Here is an 18,410-nt window from a genome sequence, read left to right as displayed (position 1 = left end):
TTGTTAATTTTGTTACTCTTTATGAATAACCCATGCTATCAACAAAACATTTTTTTAAAAGTTACTTTGGGGCTAAAAGTGGGCGAAAAACAAACAATAATTCCAAATAAATTGATGCCTTTGGAAGTCTTGCTAAAGCTTTGTGAAATACACAATAAAATTTACAGCGATGCTTGCTTGCTTGTTTGTTTTTAATGAAGTGGATTCTCAGAAATTATAATAAAATATTTAAAAAGAGCTCAATTGAACTTCTAGAGGACCTTTTGATACTATTGTTCTTCTCTGTGAAATTATAGTATATAGTCATATGCACGAGTCATTTCAGACATCCTTGGCTACAAAACAAATTCTAAAATTTACTTTACAGAGGTTTTCTAAAGAAAAAATACTAAAAAGGTTGTTACCATAATTAAATGTTATACAGTCCTACTCCTCTCCAACAAAAAATTCTGAATCAGGAGAACAAACAACAAAGACTTAAGGTCACACACCAAAACAAAGGATGTAGGACTAAAAAGAAGATTCTCATAATTGTATAAGTATATTAACATAATAAATTAGTGTAGTGAGAGATGGTTATTTCATTTTTTACCGAGGTTACACACTCTTTGTAGCACAATAATCCTTAGAACACAATGGCTACACACATTAGTTTTAATTTTTATTGTCTGGGTATCGGCACACTTCAAAGAGGCCAGTCTGATTATGTGTTTCGATAACATTCTATACAAGTAAATGTGACTAAACATCAGTGTTGACACCAAAAAGAATAATCTATGAAGTAGAATACACAATTTTTAGATTGGGTGCTATCTAATGTAACAATTTATTAACTTTATGTATGCATATATTGTACCTAATTTATGTACTCTAACATTTTTTATTAAACTTGTTTCATCTAATTTCTGAAGTTCATGTACGGAATGAACAAGAAGCTATTTGAATTTCAAGTTTCCCTAGAACACATTTTGCCAATTTTAATATAATACTTTTATTAAATACTAAAGCTGCATAACTTGAAAGAAAAGTGACAACTGGCTACCACTCAAAATCATTCAATACTAAGCAAGCAGGACGAAAATATTCAGTCTTGTAAAGTTAGTTATTTTTTCCACATCCTTCATACAATATATTATGCTCACTGACAGATTGAAAAATTGATCCTATTGAGAAAGGCTTTGTGTGTTTCTTCTGAGGTCATATTCTTTCCTAAATGCATTAACTACCATTAAGCCTAACGTTAATAGAAGTTACAAAGATATAAAAGGGAAAATATATTCATAAATATGAAAATCAGAACAGAAAAAAAAGTGTTTTAAAAGGATACATTAATCAATGCTGAGTTAAAAATAGAAATCCATTACATCCATAAATGTGTTAGTAATAGCCAAAAGTACATTATATATGGAATGTATATACATAACATACGTGTATGTAATTCATATATATATATATATATATACACACACACACACACACACACGTGTATATAAATATACACACACACATTTTATACACCCCCATATGTATCTATTTCCATGCACTGTGCATTTGTATGTGTTTGTGCATGTGTGTAAATATGGATATAACTAGTACCTTGTATGTATATTATACACATACACACACAAATTATATACACTCTCTGTTATACACAAACACACACACAAACACACATTGTACATGTAGATATTACTCGTATCTTTGTGTGTATAGGTATTGATCTACCCATATATACTATTAATAGATGCACATAATGACGTACGGTCTGATCCTGGAAGCACATACTCGTGTGGTCAGCAGGACTATTTACATGAGTACAGGTTTGCAGTGTCAGACCCTGATGATATTACAATATCATTAATCAGGTTGCAAATGTCAGTCCATAAATTAAAAGTAAAATAAAAAGGAAGTAAGGAACACATAGCTAGACTGAAAATTTCAGCATATATTGTACCAGAATCTCTACAAAGACATTTAAATATTAAGGGTTATAACCTCAAGTTTAAAACAACAGGGATAGATGCATGCATTGTTATACTCTATTTATAGAAGCTTTGGATTTGGCAGAAGGCCTTCTATCATAATATGCTCAAAGTAATTTTGTAAGATGTAACTTTGATTTTCTCAGTGCTTAAATATTTTACAGTTGCTTCCCACTGAAAAATGTTTGTGAGCACTAAGCTTGTTAAAGTAAATGGATTATTTTCCCTGTGTCCTGATTCAGATTAAGAAAAAGAAATAGATATTTTTCATGGATTCTGTCACAAACTCACCACACCAAAATGTGGATTTTGATTATAGTGTTGTCTATTTTTGTAATTTCTTTCCATGAAAAAAACAACCACCACCAAACATAATTTAAAGATCCCTTTTTGCTGGTGTACTTTTGGAAGTAAAAATACAGAAAATGTTAATGAAAAAGGCAACACTCGTGCAGTTACAGAATTCTGCTCTGGAATCTGATCTACACTTCATAAAAATGCCTAACACACTTCAGCATTAATAAGAATTACATAGACATATTCAGGGCTATAGCAGACCCAACAAAAGATATCTCCTGCTTAGGTAGTATGAATGCCACCCCAAACTGATTTCACACTGCATGGCGTGATGGGAGACATTGCTACATGAACGTTATGGACCAGATCCTCAGCTGGTGTAAATCTGAGCAGCTCCATTAACTTCAACTGAGCAATGTTTATTTACACCATTTGAGAATCTGACCCAAGATGTATTTTTTTTCTTTTTTTCAGACCCAAATATAACACGTTTATTAACTCAAAATGAATATTAGCTGACTATATTTGTCTTACATTTGTCCACCCACAACATTCGCTCTCATTCCAAACCAGGGGCGGCTCCAGGACCCAGCACGCCAAGCGCGTGCTTGGGGCGGCATGCCGTGGGGGGTGCTCTTCCAGTCGCCGGGAGGGCGGCAGGCGGCTCCGGTGGACCTCCTGCAGGCATGCCTGCGGAGGATCTGCTGGTCCCGCGGCTCCGGTGGAGCATTCGCAGGCACGCCTGCGGGAGGTCCACCGGAGCCGCGGGACCAGAGACCGGCAGAGCACCCCCCGCGGCGTGCTGCCGTGCTTGGGGCGGCAAAATGGCTAGAGCCGCCTCTGCTCCAAACCCTTAGCTAATGCTAACTTGTTTAGATACAACTATATGAGAATCTAATTTTGATTTGTTGCCCTGAAAAAAACTGGAATATGTTTCATTCCATTGCTCCAAGACAAAAAGGAAAGGATGAATGTTCATTGAGTAATAGAGATTCTTTGCATTCATGAAGGGGGTTAGATGTGAGCATTTGCTAGAACCCTGTGAACCTCCTGTTAATATGTATAACACACTATACACTATTTATGTACCAGAAGATTAATTTTAAGTTCCACTACAAAGTTAACACTACACCATGTCATATAAATTCAATATATTACTGACTTGTCCCCAGTTTTTTTTATTATACACATGTGACCTACTTTACTAATTATTAATAATTATAATACACAGAAGATTTTTCATGTAATCCTATAACTAAAAATACTATAGGCCTACTGCTGTAAGAAAATGAATGCCTTCAGCTCACAGTGGGGCTGATAAAAGATGAAAGTACTCAGCACCTCACAGGATTGGAGTTACAACTGTCAGGGTAAAGTGATTTAGACTTCTAGTTCTCGTTTCCAGAGCTTCACAATGACTATTACATTGACTGTTAAATCCACTCTAGCATGCATACCTCAGCCAAGTGTACCAGAACTCTTAATTAAAGAGCTTCATTTTTGCCACAAAAGGAGCTAGATTGTAATGGCATCTTTTGTCCCATGGTTAATGAAGGATGATATATTGTTTAAATAATTAGCAACACTGCTGGGATAGAATGCAAGTAATTAGCATAGCTTGACACTCGGAGCTACATACCAAAAACCAACTAGTTGCTGTTGGTAGCATCACACTACGTTGATTTTAAAAAGCCTCCACTGAAAGAAAATGTCACTTAAGATATGGTATGTTTTGTTTTTTTAAAGAGACTGTTATCATTAAAAATTTATGAATGAATCCAGCGATTTTACAGAATAATACATGGTTATTTTTTTCAAAAATCTTTATCACCAAAAATCTTTTAATTTAAATAACAGTATTTTCACAACCATCAGTTTTATCCATTTCTTTTAGTTGACATTTTAGTTTATCAAATTTCATCATTGAGCTTATTAGCTTCTACATATCCGTGTGGATGAAAGTCACCATATAAACTCAAGACCAAGATCCTTCCATTCTTAGTAGCAGTAGTGTAGCTAGACTGACCTAGTATCTATCTCAAAGGTCAATATTAGCCTTAATGAAAGAGACAACCAGAATTCAAGAGTGGATTTGGAACTCTTGCTTGTCTGATAGACAGCAGAGGCCAGATCTTCAGCTGATGTAAACCCACATCACTCTGTTTATTTTAATGGAATGATGCCGATTTACATGCTGTAGATCTCACTCTAGGATTTTAGCACATAAAATATTCTCATTCTCTGGGAAAAAAGGGGTAGGGGAAGAAGGGATAGGGCATGGTTTTCAAATAGCCTTGCTGATGGCCAGAGACTGGAGCTTTGATCTGGAAAGAAACTACCTGGCTAGCCTACTACCCTTCTACCTAGAGTGGAGTGTAGCACATTGAGGGAAGGATTATATGAGGGGAATGGCAGCTCATGATGAAGTAGGTACCAAATGGCCTTGATACAGGCTTGTTATCTGACAGAACTATCCGTGGGAAGAGATCAGCCACCTGGTAGGACTGTTAGGGCCAAGGAAACACATATTTAGATATCCTGTTACCTTGGACACAAAATGCCAAAACACTGTAATACAATATGTAAAGAGAGAGAATTTTAGCTAAAAAAATAATTTTAGTAGGAATTTAAACAATCATTTGCACTATCATTAAAGCAGAATGGCATCATATGACAATTATATACTCTACCCACTGCACTCATGTTCACAACCAGAGCTAGCAGAAAACCTAAGCACAGTACAAACTAGCCTGGCTTTAAATTTAATTTTCCAAGGTACTCAAAGCTATAAAGAAAGGAGACAACTGTTTTAAAAATGCTCTATTTAGGCTTACTACATCTAAATAAGTCAAAATGTAGATATTTCCTAATTGCTTATCTTGAGATATTACAAAATATACTTACCCAATACTTAATTGTGGCAGGTATTTCACATTAAATCGTGCATTCCTACCAATATAAATCAATGAACAATAGCGATGTAATGGTTCTAATTAGTCTATCAAATAGTAACTTTTCATTAAGCCGATTATTGGGTTTTTATATCCACATAATACTAAATGTAAAATATTATCAATCATGACAAAAAAATCTTATATTTATCAAAGAATAAAATTGTGTAATATGTGTAAAAATAACTTCCTAATTATAATTCAAAAATATACTTCATTATTAAACAAGAAATCCTTTAAGATTTAAAAGGAACCTGTCTGTTTCAGCCAGATTTTCTTTCCATTACTATTCACTGTTTTAATATTATATGACTTTTTTGTGTGCGTGCACTCATACACAAACATTTGTGCATATATATATACACATGCACACACAACAATGTATGTTATTAGTATGTATTTTGAGATAAGAACTCTAGTTAATTCAACCTATTCTGTTAGTTTCTTGCCATTGAAGCCACTGTATGCAGAAGAAGAATGCTCTTTTTACCTTCATACTCATGATCTCTCGGTTGTAGTCTTCTTTTGAAATAACCAAAGCTGCATTTCCCTAAGGAATGGGGGTTGGGGTTCCTGAGGGTCTGTCTTTCTTATTCTGCTCTGCAGCAGCATGCAAATCTGGTAACTAAAAGATCCTGGGCTCAAAGAGGTATAATACATCTCTACTTTCTGAGCTGGAGCTTTGTTACATTAAGTCCATGCTGAAACTGGAGAACATCCAGAGAATGTGTGTTAGCAATACCGATACTATACTGAAGACATTCTGCAATGGAACACAGGACTGGCAGAGCAGCATTGTTACCTGATAGGATAGATGCCATTTCACTGTGAAAGCGGCCGGTGGGGGAGGGGGGAGAGGAGCAAGGAAGAATCACATAACCAAGGGAATGTCACAGGTAGCTCTGAAACAATTTCATTTTTGTTTTCATTTCTACGTCTTATGTAAGTGTGGCTGAATGCTGCTGCTGAGAGTCCTGAAGACAGCTCTTCAATGTTTCCCCTGCTTAGCAGTGAAGAAGAGGGATTTCAAGTTGTAAGTAATTGTGTTAAAAATAATCATCATCAGAATATCCAAAGAACGTCTGAATTTTCAGTTAATCAATGTCCATGTGTATGTATACACACACACACACCTGTATGTACAGCGGTCAACATTAAAAACTTACCGGTCACTATGGATAATGCTTTAGGTAAATAAACAAGTTTACTTCAATATTTGTAGTATGCTTGGTATTCCCTATGGTAAGTATAGGGAAGTTTAGACAATACTGAGGTAACTTTATCTAAGGCAAATTAATTGACACCTTTTCAAGAACAGATATGTGTGTACGTGCATATTATATATTAATTATAGACTGCACTCCTACCCATACCAATCACTCACCAGAGGTGAGAAAACGTATTTCCCCATTATGCAACTAAGCTTCTTTTCAGACCCCGCTTGCTGGGCTACAAGGGGTAAGTAGGTAAAACTAACCTTTAATTTGTCATAGCGCTCGCTCAAAGCCGCCACCTGATGATCACGATGCCGTCCAACCAGTTTACACAAGGCACAGATTAACTGGTCATCAGTCACACAGTACATGTTAACTTTCTCGTCCTCATGCTCCAGACACATTAATCCTCGGATGTGAGAGTCCGGAATAGGCTCTATCAAACGGTGGCCCGTGAATGGCTTCTTGTTCGGGTGAGTTGCTTTCAGGCACTCCTCGCAGTAGGATACCTCGCAAGTGACACATGTCTTCACTGCTTCCTGGGCAGGGTCCTGGTCACAGAACTGGCAGAGAACTTTTTCACTGGATGACATACTGTTACTATCAAATGCCCGCTCTCGGCGGGTTTCACTAGGAGAATTGGGCCCACTCACTGAAGCTTTCTGAAATCTGTCGATAATATTCTGCAGGGTGACGTTGCGCTTCAGTCCGTCTAGACCACGCTGATTGAGAGTGATGACATAACGACAAGTAGGGCACTGGAAGGCAGTGATGGATTCCACTGATTCGTTGGTGGCACAGTGGGAGACCAATATGCGATGCGCACAGTTGAAACAGAGGCTGTGAGCGCAGGGCAGCAGCAGTGGGTCCTCAAACAGCTCCAGACAGATAGGGCAGGTCAATTCCGACTCCAGTGTTTCCATCTTCAGGCAAAGCTTTCCTGTGTCGTCAGCGAAATCCAGGGAAGCTGATCGGCTATCTGGAAACATAACGCAAAATTCGATTATGCGAGAGAGAGCAAGAGGGGTCAGCCACAGGGGGTTGTCAAGTTTCACCACTGGTACTATCAAGCCACCACAGCAGACTGAAGAGCTATCTAAAGTTTTGAATCTGCATAGGCACATGTCACGGTATTTAAAATTGTACTATTTTGTATTTAAAAAACAAAACAAAAAACAAACAAAACCCTTTTGTCAGTTTCTCTATCTTTAACATGAGATTGAGGGCAACAGCAGATGTTTTCTGGTGCTTTTGAATTATTAAAAGACAAAATTAAGACCATCAAACAGAAGAATAACATATCACAGTAAAAATAGATTCCTGCTGCAGAAGCGGCTTTCTGCTTTGCTAGCCTACTGGCAATTTTTTTATTTCTGTTTTGAAGAGCAGCAGAGCAAGGATTAAGCCACAGTATTATAATACATAATCTAAAAAACTTCTTGTTGCTTTTTTACTTCACATTGTGGCATTGCCTCAGATTACAAATTTTAATTAATGTTACAGTCATGGTACATAAATATACTGGATCTATCTGTCTCTCTATATATCCTATGTATGTATGAATATACATGTAGTGCAGTGTGTATGTATATACACATGCAGTAGAGTACATAGCTGTACATATATTTTCAAGAATGTCTATATATGCATAAATACATCACACACACACACACACACACACACACACACCCCTAATACGGTGTATTCATACACATATACACAGCAGCAGCAGCAATGGACACAACAGAAATATCTAGAGAGATTAGGCAAAATATAATATAGATATCTATTTTAAAGAGAAAATATTAGTTCTGCACAAACTTCAAATGAGCTTGACCTAAGACATAACATGAGCTTCTGGAAGATCATTGAGCTAAAGTGAAGTATCTGTGGTTTGTTTAGTTTAACAAATTTATCTTGGTGTGTGTATAATCTTTGTTGTTACAATTTAGAAGGAAAATAGGCTATCGACTGAAAATACTCAGTTTAGTGGTTTATGGATCAGCTGAAGTGGATAAGGAATCACCGATGACTTTTAGATGGAGGGCATGGGATTTTTCAAGAAAATGCAGCAGTACATCCTTGGAAAGAGATCAACTGAAACTTCATTTTGTTTCCTCTTCTCTATTCAAGTTACAGGGAATGATTTTGAAAGAGTCACCCTACGCAGCTCTCCCTGCCTAAGCTCTCATCAAGGCCCCATTGCTACTGCAAGCAGACAGGTCAGTGAAGCAGAAGCAAAAGCTATGCTTCACACTCACAGAGCTGTACCTCTTCACAGTACAATCTATTTAAGCTTTGTTGCTCATAACTGAGGACAGCTTCAGATGGCACAGCTGCATACTCTTTACACTGTAAAGTCATTGTTCAGTTGTGTGAACTCCTGCCTCCCTCCCACTTCCAAAAAAGAAAAAAAAATCACATACAAATCTTGGTTCATTAAGGGTGAAGAGAGCCTGGTGCTCATTAGCAAGCTTGGGAACCAAATCTCTTTGAACTTTCTGCATTTCACTACAATTCAATTTGGGACTGCAGTTACAGTGACAGGAATGCTATATATAACCCAATACAAACCATAACAGAACAGAAAAGTTCAACAAATGGAGGCAAGGCTCAAATCACCCGTTAATTCTTATTCATACATGCTTTGTGGTAAGGGCACTGAGGCTTCAGTTCCAGAGATGTTTTTGCCCCTTTGCAGTCTTCCAGATATTTGCCAAAAACTCTGGAGATTTTTAAAACGCACAGACCTCATCACAAGTCTTAATTTTCAGGTCTACTGTGATGATGATCTTGGTTCAACTAAAGTTCACTTTGCCACTGTCCAATTCAGTTATAACTATCCATCAAATGCCAGAAATACATGCTGTGCCTGTTAAAAATTAAAGACCTGTTGATTTGACATGGGTGCAATGATAACCCTCCACTCTCACATCAACCACAGTCACACAGCACACACAAGATGAAAGCATATTCTGCAGATGAAGAACAGTGTCTCTCTTCTTTTCTTCATTCACTGTTCCATGGAAGATCCAGATGATCAAAACCTCATTCATGCTGTTTGAATTCATTCCACACCACAACGGAATACCTCATCACCCATTTATCCTGCATTTTATATGATGAACTGAAAATAATAGAAGGGGATTTATGGTTGGCAGAAGCCAAGGTTTTAAGCCGGCAAACCTAATTGTTACTTCTACACTGGCAGTTCTGTGAAAACACACTGACCTTCAGCGTTTCTTTCTTATAACTATTTAGGATTGGGGGGTGTCTTCCATGTGTCCTTTTATACATGGAAATCCCTCTGGCTGTGTGTGTGACAGATGACCTCCTTATCTCTGTTCAGTTGCCTCCTTGAAACACATGGCTTTTAATGACAGTCAACTACAGATAAACCAGGAGGTTTCTGTACCACTGATCCAAAGGTTGGAGTTTACCCAGTGTTTCAGAAAGGTCTTTACAGACTATTTTGTCCAAGTCTGATGTGGGATCAGCTGCTGGTACGTTTAGTCACACTGAATGGTAACTTACTCCTTGAGTAGCACTATTCAGTGAGAGAAAGGGCATCAAAATCTGGCCCTCAGATTGTAAGCTCGTTCAGGCAGAGACCTGTCTTCCTGTTTGTTCAGAGTTGAACACATTGAGGGAGCTCAATAAATGAAACGTGTCCCCTTGTACCAAATATTGCTAAACCTCTACCAAAATCATCTGCACTGCCTCTCCTTTGCAGCTGCCAATGACAATTACTTTTAATAACACTGCATTTTTATTACCACTGCCTCCGTGACTGAACCAAAACTAAATTAAGCTCTAAGAGGGACAGAGTATGCTAAAGACAATCCAAATAGGAGTATCTAACCAACTACAATCCTGCTATTACAATTTCAAACAATTTAATGCAGGTCATGTTAGCAATCCAAACACAAAGTCTCTTAAAATCAAATGTCATTTTTCTCAAATTTTCATGTATAAGCTTTCATTTTCCTGAGTTTTCTGGAAAACTTCTAACCACTTGAAATTGGAAGACTGCACTTTAGGACCAATAAAAAAAACAACTTATGCCAAGCGTATTGTCATAGAAACAAAAATTCAGTATAAATGGCTTATAATAGATTCTGTTGTGGCTTTACAAAGCTGTAGTCCGTAAAATTACTGCCACCCAACCAGCCCAGGAGAAACAGCAATACGGAGAAGAACTTGGAATACATAATTTGGTAATTTCAAAAATATAGAATTACAGACATAAAAATATCATTGCAGTGAGAAGTACTAAGTTCTACTCATAAGAAGTAATTTTAACAATAGACAACAGTGAAATAGCAAATGCTAAAACATGAATATTATTTCTAGGTGGGAAACCTACTTCAGTAAGAACATAATGTAGGCCTGGCTTGACCTGAGTAATTGGACAATGGAAAAGTCAGGAATGTAAAGATGAGGTAAACAGTAAGTTGTACATGGACAGTACATGGACAGAGCATGCCACACAGAGATTAGTTCCTACAAATCCCATCTGATGCAATGTACAATAAATGCAATGTGAGTGATGTGTTGTATATAAAAGGAAGAGGTTTGCTGTGTAACTTTGGATATCTGGTATGTCCTATGCTCAGCCACTATGCTTGAATCTGATCCACTCAGTGTAGCTTTGCTGTATACCAGTGGTTCTCAACCAGGGGTCTGGGGCCCCCGGAGGACCGCAAGCAGGTTTCAGGGGGTCTGCCAAGCAGGGCCAGTGTTAGACTCGCTAGGATCCAGGGCAGAAAGCTGAAGCCCCATCTCATGACTGGAGTCAGACTGCATTCTCGGGAAACTGAGTGGAAGAAATCTCAGGGGAAACAGAATACTTGGAAATCTGAATCTCCTCTCACATAATGTAGTATATGAAATAAGGTGGAAATAGAATGTTGACCTTAAAGATTTAAATGTCACTGAAATCAGTAACAAAACTCCCTTCCTATGACTTCACTGGGCCAGGATTTGAGCCATTGTTTTAAGACAAATTGAAAAACTTTGAATTGGTGATCACTCCTTTTAATTGGGAGAGCATCCTCAAGCTCCCCAGAAAAAGAGAAGCAAGAGAAATGGACAATTTAAACTGAAATTTGACTAATTTACTTTAGCTTGCAAGTATCAAGTACAAGTGGAGTACAGTGGAAAATTCTTCATTTATATGATTGTTTCATTACTATTATGATACACAATATGATTTTATTACTATGTTTACTTTATTATTTCTGTGCTTTATCATTTTATTTAAGCTTGATTTAAACACACAGAGCAGGAGTATTATGATAAAAAAAAACAGAAGTCCAAGAAGAATGTGTCTTTGAATTGTATATTATTAGTTAGATATGTATGAAATGCATTAATATAACTTCAGTAAAGAGCTACATTTAAAGAGAAAATGTTCATAGTGGAAAATCATATCTTTTTAAATCTCGTAATCCTACACATCTATTATTGGTCAAAAAGCCTGACTCTTCTTCACTCACAATATCCAGAGCCTGTGCCATTAAAGTAATTAAGACTCTTGCAATTTATTTCAATGAGAACATGATCAAGACCCAAAAATATATTCACTGAGGAGCTTGTAACATGTTCTTCTTGGCTCTAGTAAGTATTTTGCAGCTATTATAGTAAACAGAAAAAAATTCCAGTGTACCCTACACAAGTGTTAGTATCCTCCTTGAGGTGACATTGGAATTAACCCCTTAAACAATTTCTTTAAGGTTACAGACCAAAGTGCAATGATAATATTGTACTTCTGAGTATTTCTTCTCTACTTTTCTTTGGTCCTGGGAATGCAACAGCAATTAAGTACTTTAAAGTCCCTACACATACCAAGAAGTTGAAACTCTTCGATCTTTGCAGGTAGATTTGATAACTGTCCTACCTTCCTACCTATCTTATACTCATCACCACAACATCTGAGTGCCTGTTTTCTTCACTTTAGCATTAACTACATAATAATGTTATTATTGCCTGATAATGTCATTTGCCATGTTGATCCAATAAACTCAGGACAAGACTAGTTATTACTAATTTCTGAAGAGTGATAATTTTATAACTGAGGTAAAACGATACTTAAAATAATAGGCTAGAGTCTCTGATTAACCAAGGACACTTTGTGTCAGAACGTCAATGGAGACTAACCCTCTACTGGTGTAAAGCTAGCAGGGGTGGCTTGAATGCTTTTATACAGTTGCCCATTCCTCAGAGAGAGTGGAAGGAGAGGGTATATCAGGGGCAAGATGGGGTAGGTAGCAAATGTGGTAGAAAAGATCTCTGCTACTCTTGATCCTCCACTGGCATAAGGTTCTTGAGCCAGTGGCATAAATAAAGGTTGTCCTTGAGCAGTCCTACACTGTTCTGAATCAGCTGCAACCAGCTGCCACTCTCCACTGTGTTCAAGTGCATGTAAAACTGTGTAACTTGGTAACAAGCCATATTTATTCAGAAGTAAAAAAAAGTGTGCCGTGCTGTATCTGGAGATTCTCTGATGTGTCTCCTCACTAACAAGTTTTCAGTTTTTCACGTGTTGGTGAATCAGATCCTAAATATACCCAAAGCCAAGGCCGGCTACAGGCACCAGCGCACCAAGCAGGTGCTTGGGGCGGCGAAGGGGAAGGGGCGGCAAGTCCAGCTCTTCAGCAGCAATTCAGCAGTGGGTCCCCCGGTCCTTGTTGGAGGGAAGGACCCGCTGCTTAAGTGCTGCCAATCGCAATCATGGCTTTTTTCCACCCCCAGCTGCTTAGGGCGGCAAACACCCTGCCCAAAGCAGTTTCCATTGGCATTATTTCCTAGCAACATTTACTGACAAAATATTGGCTTAGGTATACTACTGATTCTAAATTTCAGTACTGCAATGTCAGGGCCCTGGCCGCAAACACTTACACATGTCACCAGCACTGGAACCAGGGCAGGGTGCCATGGCCACCCCACTTTTTAACAAAAAAAACCATATGTGCTCTCTGTGGGATACTTAAGTATTAATTCCTCTGCCACTTTGGCCGTGCCTCCCTGCTCCCAATTCTACAAAGGTTCTAGGTGCCTGAAGGGCTATTGTTCCCCCCTCCTGGGTCCTGCTCTACACTGAGCCACATGCCAGCAGCTGGGCCCTCACCTGTCGGCTACCAAAACTACAGCGCAGGGTCCTCTTGGTGCCGGGAATCCGCTGGGTCTGGGAAGCAGGAAGGACCCGTGACCAGAAGGCTTTGGGCTGGTCAGCAGGGAGAGTATGTGTGTGTGGTGGGGAGGCAGCAGGGGCTCCGGAAAGATGGGGCTGGTGGGAGGAGGCAGAGGCTACAGTAGGATGGGACTCGGGGGGGGATGGGATTTGCTCCCCCCACTCTTGCAGTCCTTACAGCACCTGTGACGTGCTTAAATTCAGTGGGAATAACTCACACATGTAAATGCCATACAGGTACATAAGCATGCAAGACTGAGGAATTAGACATGAAACACCTGATGATGCAATTTTTTTTTGTAGAAAGTACTTTCAAACTTTAAATTAATTTTAAATTTTTTAAAAAGGTCCTGCTTACATGAATTATCATGATATGTTAATCCAAGCATGGCAGTTATAAAATAAGTTGCAAAACCTTTATAGATACCACATACAAAGAATGTATTATATAGGAACTCTTTATAATGAACCTAAGCGAAATTTGGAAATGGAGTCAAACGCAGAATTACTGTGTGTGTGTCTTCTAGTACTGACACAAAGTAGCATCATAATAGGCAATGTCTGTTTTTCAGGTTAACAGGATGTTGTATAAATGCACGGTAAAGTATAGTTAAGTGTTTACATTCGTGTCATAGAATCGGATATGGGCACTGAAAGAGGCAAGAAAAAAAAACCTGTCTCATCTGTAATTAATACATTTGGAATTTCTAGTACTAGTTCTGAAGAAAGAAAATTTATTTTGTAGTTTTCATTCTGCTGTAGGATATAAATAGAATCATTTTAGGGAACAGAACATGTGGCATCAGATACAAGAACTATTCCTAATGCTATTAAAGAACACTCACAACTCAATGTTTGCCCCTAATCCACTAACTACTTTCAACTTTTATATTTCAGACAACAGAGGTCTGTGATTAACTAGTGATGTTAATAATTATTTATGCATTTTATTACTTTGACATTGACATATTTTTAAAGGACTACAACCATCCACATGCAGCTGATAATCAAAGCTTAAAAAATTATTCCTAGTACTTTGGGAAGAGAAGTATTCATCACATTAGGGAAAGCTAGCTGTCATTACATATAAGCCTCCGTTTACTGCTGAGAACTCTCTTCCTCATTTACATCATAAAACTGAGGGTTGTTAAAACTTCAAAAGGAGAGTACTCATTCAACAGCTTCTGCCACAAGTGAATATTTCACATTTTTCAGGTGAATATTTCACATTATTCATACATTTTCATTGCCAAAGGAATAATTCACTCTTCTGTCCACAAGTAAACTACATAAGATATGTACTTAATGTTTGTAACAGTTTACATTTTTTGGAACATTGAAGAGATGTTAACAAATAAAGCCAAAGCACATCTGCCATACTACTTGTGGTTAAACATAGTCCTGATGGCATCATCTTGTCTGTGCAATGTCATATGTCAGTTACAGAACACATGTTCTAAAGGCCCAATCCTGCAAATTGACATCAGCGAGACTGAAAATGATCAGCACCTCAGAGGAGTAGAAAAAACACTCAGTAGAAAAAACACATTCGTTTACCAAACTGGGATCTAATGATCATCTAGGAACTAAAATATTCTTTGAGCCTTACATCAAAAACTAAAAAAATCAAGACTGGTCATATACTGTGAAGCCCCAAAGGGCTCATAAAATAGAATAGCAGATCTATATTTTAATATGCTTCTGTACATTTTAAAAATTAAATGCTCTGAATTGTTTTTTTAATATTCATGTGTGTCAACTAGTTCTATATTTTTAGGTGTGTGATGCTCAAATGTGGAATGCTGAAAACAAAGGGCTAGATCCTCAGCTAACTCCACTGTCCTCATGATTGAGCTCCATTAACTTGACTGATTTACGCCAGCTAAAAGGTATAGTTCAAAAATCTCTTACACAAAACTCAAGTTTTTGGAGCATGAGCTTTCGTAGGTGAATACCTACTTCGTCAGATGCATGTAGTGGAAATTTCCAGGGGCAGGTATATATATGTGCAAGCAAGCTAGAGATAATGAGGTAGTTCAATCAGAGAGGATGAGGCCCTGTTCTAGCAGTTGAGGTGTGAAAGCCAAGGGAGGAGCAACTGGTTTTGTAGTTGGCAAGCCATTCACAGTCTTTGTTTAATCCTAAGATGATGGTGTCAAATTTGCAGATGAACTGAAGCTCAGCAGTTTGTCTTTGAAGTCTGGTCCTGAAGTTTTTTTTGCTGCAGGATGCCCACCTTAAAGTCTGTTATAGTGTGGCCAGGGAGGTTGAAGTGTTTTCCTACAGGTTTCTGTATATTGCCATTCCTAATATCTGATTTGTGTCCATTTATCCTTTTCCGTAGAGACTGTCCAGTTTGGCCGATGTACATAGCAGAGGGGCATTGCTGGCATATGATGGCGTATATTACATTGGTGGACGTGCAGGTGAATGAACCGGTGATGGTGTGGCTGATCTGGTTAGGTCCTGTGATGGTGTCGCTGGTGTAGATATGTGGGCAGAGTTGGCATCGAGGTTTGTTGCATGGATTGGTTCCTGAGCTGGAGTTATTATGGTGCGGTGTGCAGTTACTGGTGAGAATATGTTTCAGGTTGGCAGGCTGTCTGTGGGCGAGGACTGGCCTGCCACCCAAGGCCTGTGAAAGTGTGGGGTCATTGTCCAGGATGGGTTGTAGATCCCTGATGATGCGTTGGAGGGGTTTTAGCTGGGGATTGTATGTGATGGCCAGTGGAGTCGTGTTAGTTTCTTTCTTGGGTTTGTCTTGCAGTAGGAGGCTTCTGGGTACATGTCTGGCTCTGTTGATCTGTTTCCTTATTTCCTTGTGCGGGTATTGTAGTTTTGAGAATGCTTGGTGGAGATTTTGTAGGTGCTGGTCTCTGTCTGAGGGGTTAGAGCAGATGCGGTTGTACCTCTATGTTTGGATGTAGACAATGGACCGTGTGATGTGCCCGGGATGGAAGCTGGAGGCATGAAGGTAGACATAGCGGTCGGTAGGTTTTCAGTATAGGGTGGTGTTAATGTGACCATCACTTATTTGCATCGTGGTGTCTAGGAAGTGGACCTCCTGTGTAGATTGGTCCAGGCTGAGTTTGATGGTGGGCTGGAAGCTGTTGAAATCGTGATGGAATTTTTCCAGAGACTCCTTCCCATGGGTCCAGATGATGAAGATGTCATCAATGTAGCGTTGGTAGAGAAGGGGTGTGAGTGGACGAGAGCTGAGAAAGCGTTGTTCCAGGTCGGCCATAAAAATATTGGCATACTGTGGGGCCATGCGGGTGCCCATAGCGGTGCCACTGATGTAATATACGCCATCATATGCCAGTAATGCCCCTCTGCTATGTACATCGGCCAAACTAGACAGTCTCTACGGAAAAGGATAAATGGACACAAATCAGATATTAGGAATGGCAATATACAGAAACCTGTAGGAGAACACTTCAACCTCCCTGGCCACATTATAGCAGACCTTAAGGTGGCCATCCTGCAGCAAAAAAACTTCAGGACCAGACTTCAAAGAGAAACTGATGAGCTTCAGTTCATCTGCAAATTTGACACCATCAGCTCAGGATTAAACGAAGACTGTGAATGGCTTGCCAACTACAAAACCAGTTGCTCCTTCCTTGGCTTTCACACCTCAACTGCTAGAACAGGGCCTCATCCTCCCTGATTGAACAACCTCATTATCTCTAGCTTGCTTGCACATATATATACCTGCCCCTGGAAATTTCCACTACATGCATCTGACGAAGTAGGTATTCACCTATGAAAGCTCATGCTCCAAAACCTCTGTTAGTCTATAAGGTGCCACAGGATTCTTTGCTGCTTTTACACAAAACTAATTCTCACCTCTCCATATGACAAGAGATTAATTTCAAATGTCTCTCTAGTTATTCAGCTGCAAAAATTGGGCATTTCACTTTGCTTTTTCATCAGCGTAATGGCATTATGGGTGACAACGACCATGGTCTTAAAAAGGCCTGAGTGGGAACCTAGCACTACAAGAGTAAACACCATATTTAAATTAATAACCATCCCAAACTTTGCATATAAATCTTGACCATGAATCATAAACTGTCAGAAGAGACCCAGGGTCTGTTTTCACATCACACAGAGCCTTTAAAATGGCAGTAAGAAGTGTTCGGGGAGCTGCAACAGTCAAGTTATGACCTCACTGGTCTCACAGGGCTTTTAAAATTTAAACAGACTGGAAGTTCAATGTACAGATGCAATCTTGGCTAAATAAAGCTCTTGCTTTTTTAAACTAATCTCCATCCTACTCACCAGGCATACCTCATCAACCTCTCTGCCTTGCTTTCTGCTCCTCACATGTGATAGCTGAAAAGTCCCATAAAAAAGCGTATTTTTATTCTAACAGATGAGAAATGTGTTCTCAGTATACTCTGCACATTCACAACCATTATGGAAAGAATCAGTTCACTGGCTTTCAAAAGCTTTCCCAATCCAATATTTAACATTTTATGCCAATTGTATGTGTATCACACTTATAATTCCTTCCTGTATGTTCCTCTGAGTGCCTATATAAGACCAATACATGTATTTTCAAATGAAGATTGTATTGTTAAGGTAAACTGAGGGAGGAGGGGCGAAGAGATTTTAAAAACTGTAAATCACTTAAGTATTTAGGTAGAACTAAAATGAGCAACAACAAAAATGCTTTTCCACTTGCATACACCTTTCATTCAAGGACCCAAATCATTTTACAAACTTTAAGGGACAAAGTTGGTAAAGTTGTAGCAGTGTAGCTGAGAGGAGA

The 18,410-nt window shown here is 38.6% G+C and overlaps 1 protein-coding gene across 4 annotated transcripts in view; it reads right to left on the bottom strand.

Annotated features, from left to right (window-relative positions):
- Positions 1 to 18,410, bottom strand: part of MID1 (midline 1) — a 351,287-nt gene that overhangs the window by 121,583 nt on the left and 211,294 nt on the right. For all 4 annotated transcript variants that reach the window (XM_050963694.1, XM_050963696.1, XM_050963693.1 and 1 more), the window contains exon 2: positions 6,708 to 7,423. In XM_050963694.1, coding sequence (XP_050819651.1) covers positions 6,708 to 7,367 — 660 coding nt within the window. In that variant the 5' untranslated portion in view covers positions 7,368 to 7,423. The remainder of the gene's footprint in view (positions 1 to 6,707; positions 7,424 to 18,410) is intronic.

Source organism: Gopherus flavomarginatus, chromosome 1 (genome assembly GCF_025201925.1).
Source record: "Gopherus flavomarginatus isolate rGopFla2 chromosome 1, rGopFla2.mat.asm, whole genome shotgun sequence".
NCBI classification, from domain to species: Eukaryota; Metazoa; Chordata; order Testudines; family Testudinidae; genus Gopherus; species Gopherus flavomarginatus.
The sequence above is the reverse complement of the archived record's forward strand: the minus strand, read 5'-3'. Positions and strand labels throughout refer to the sequence as shown.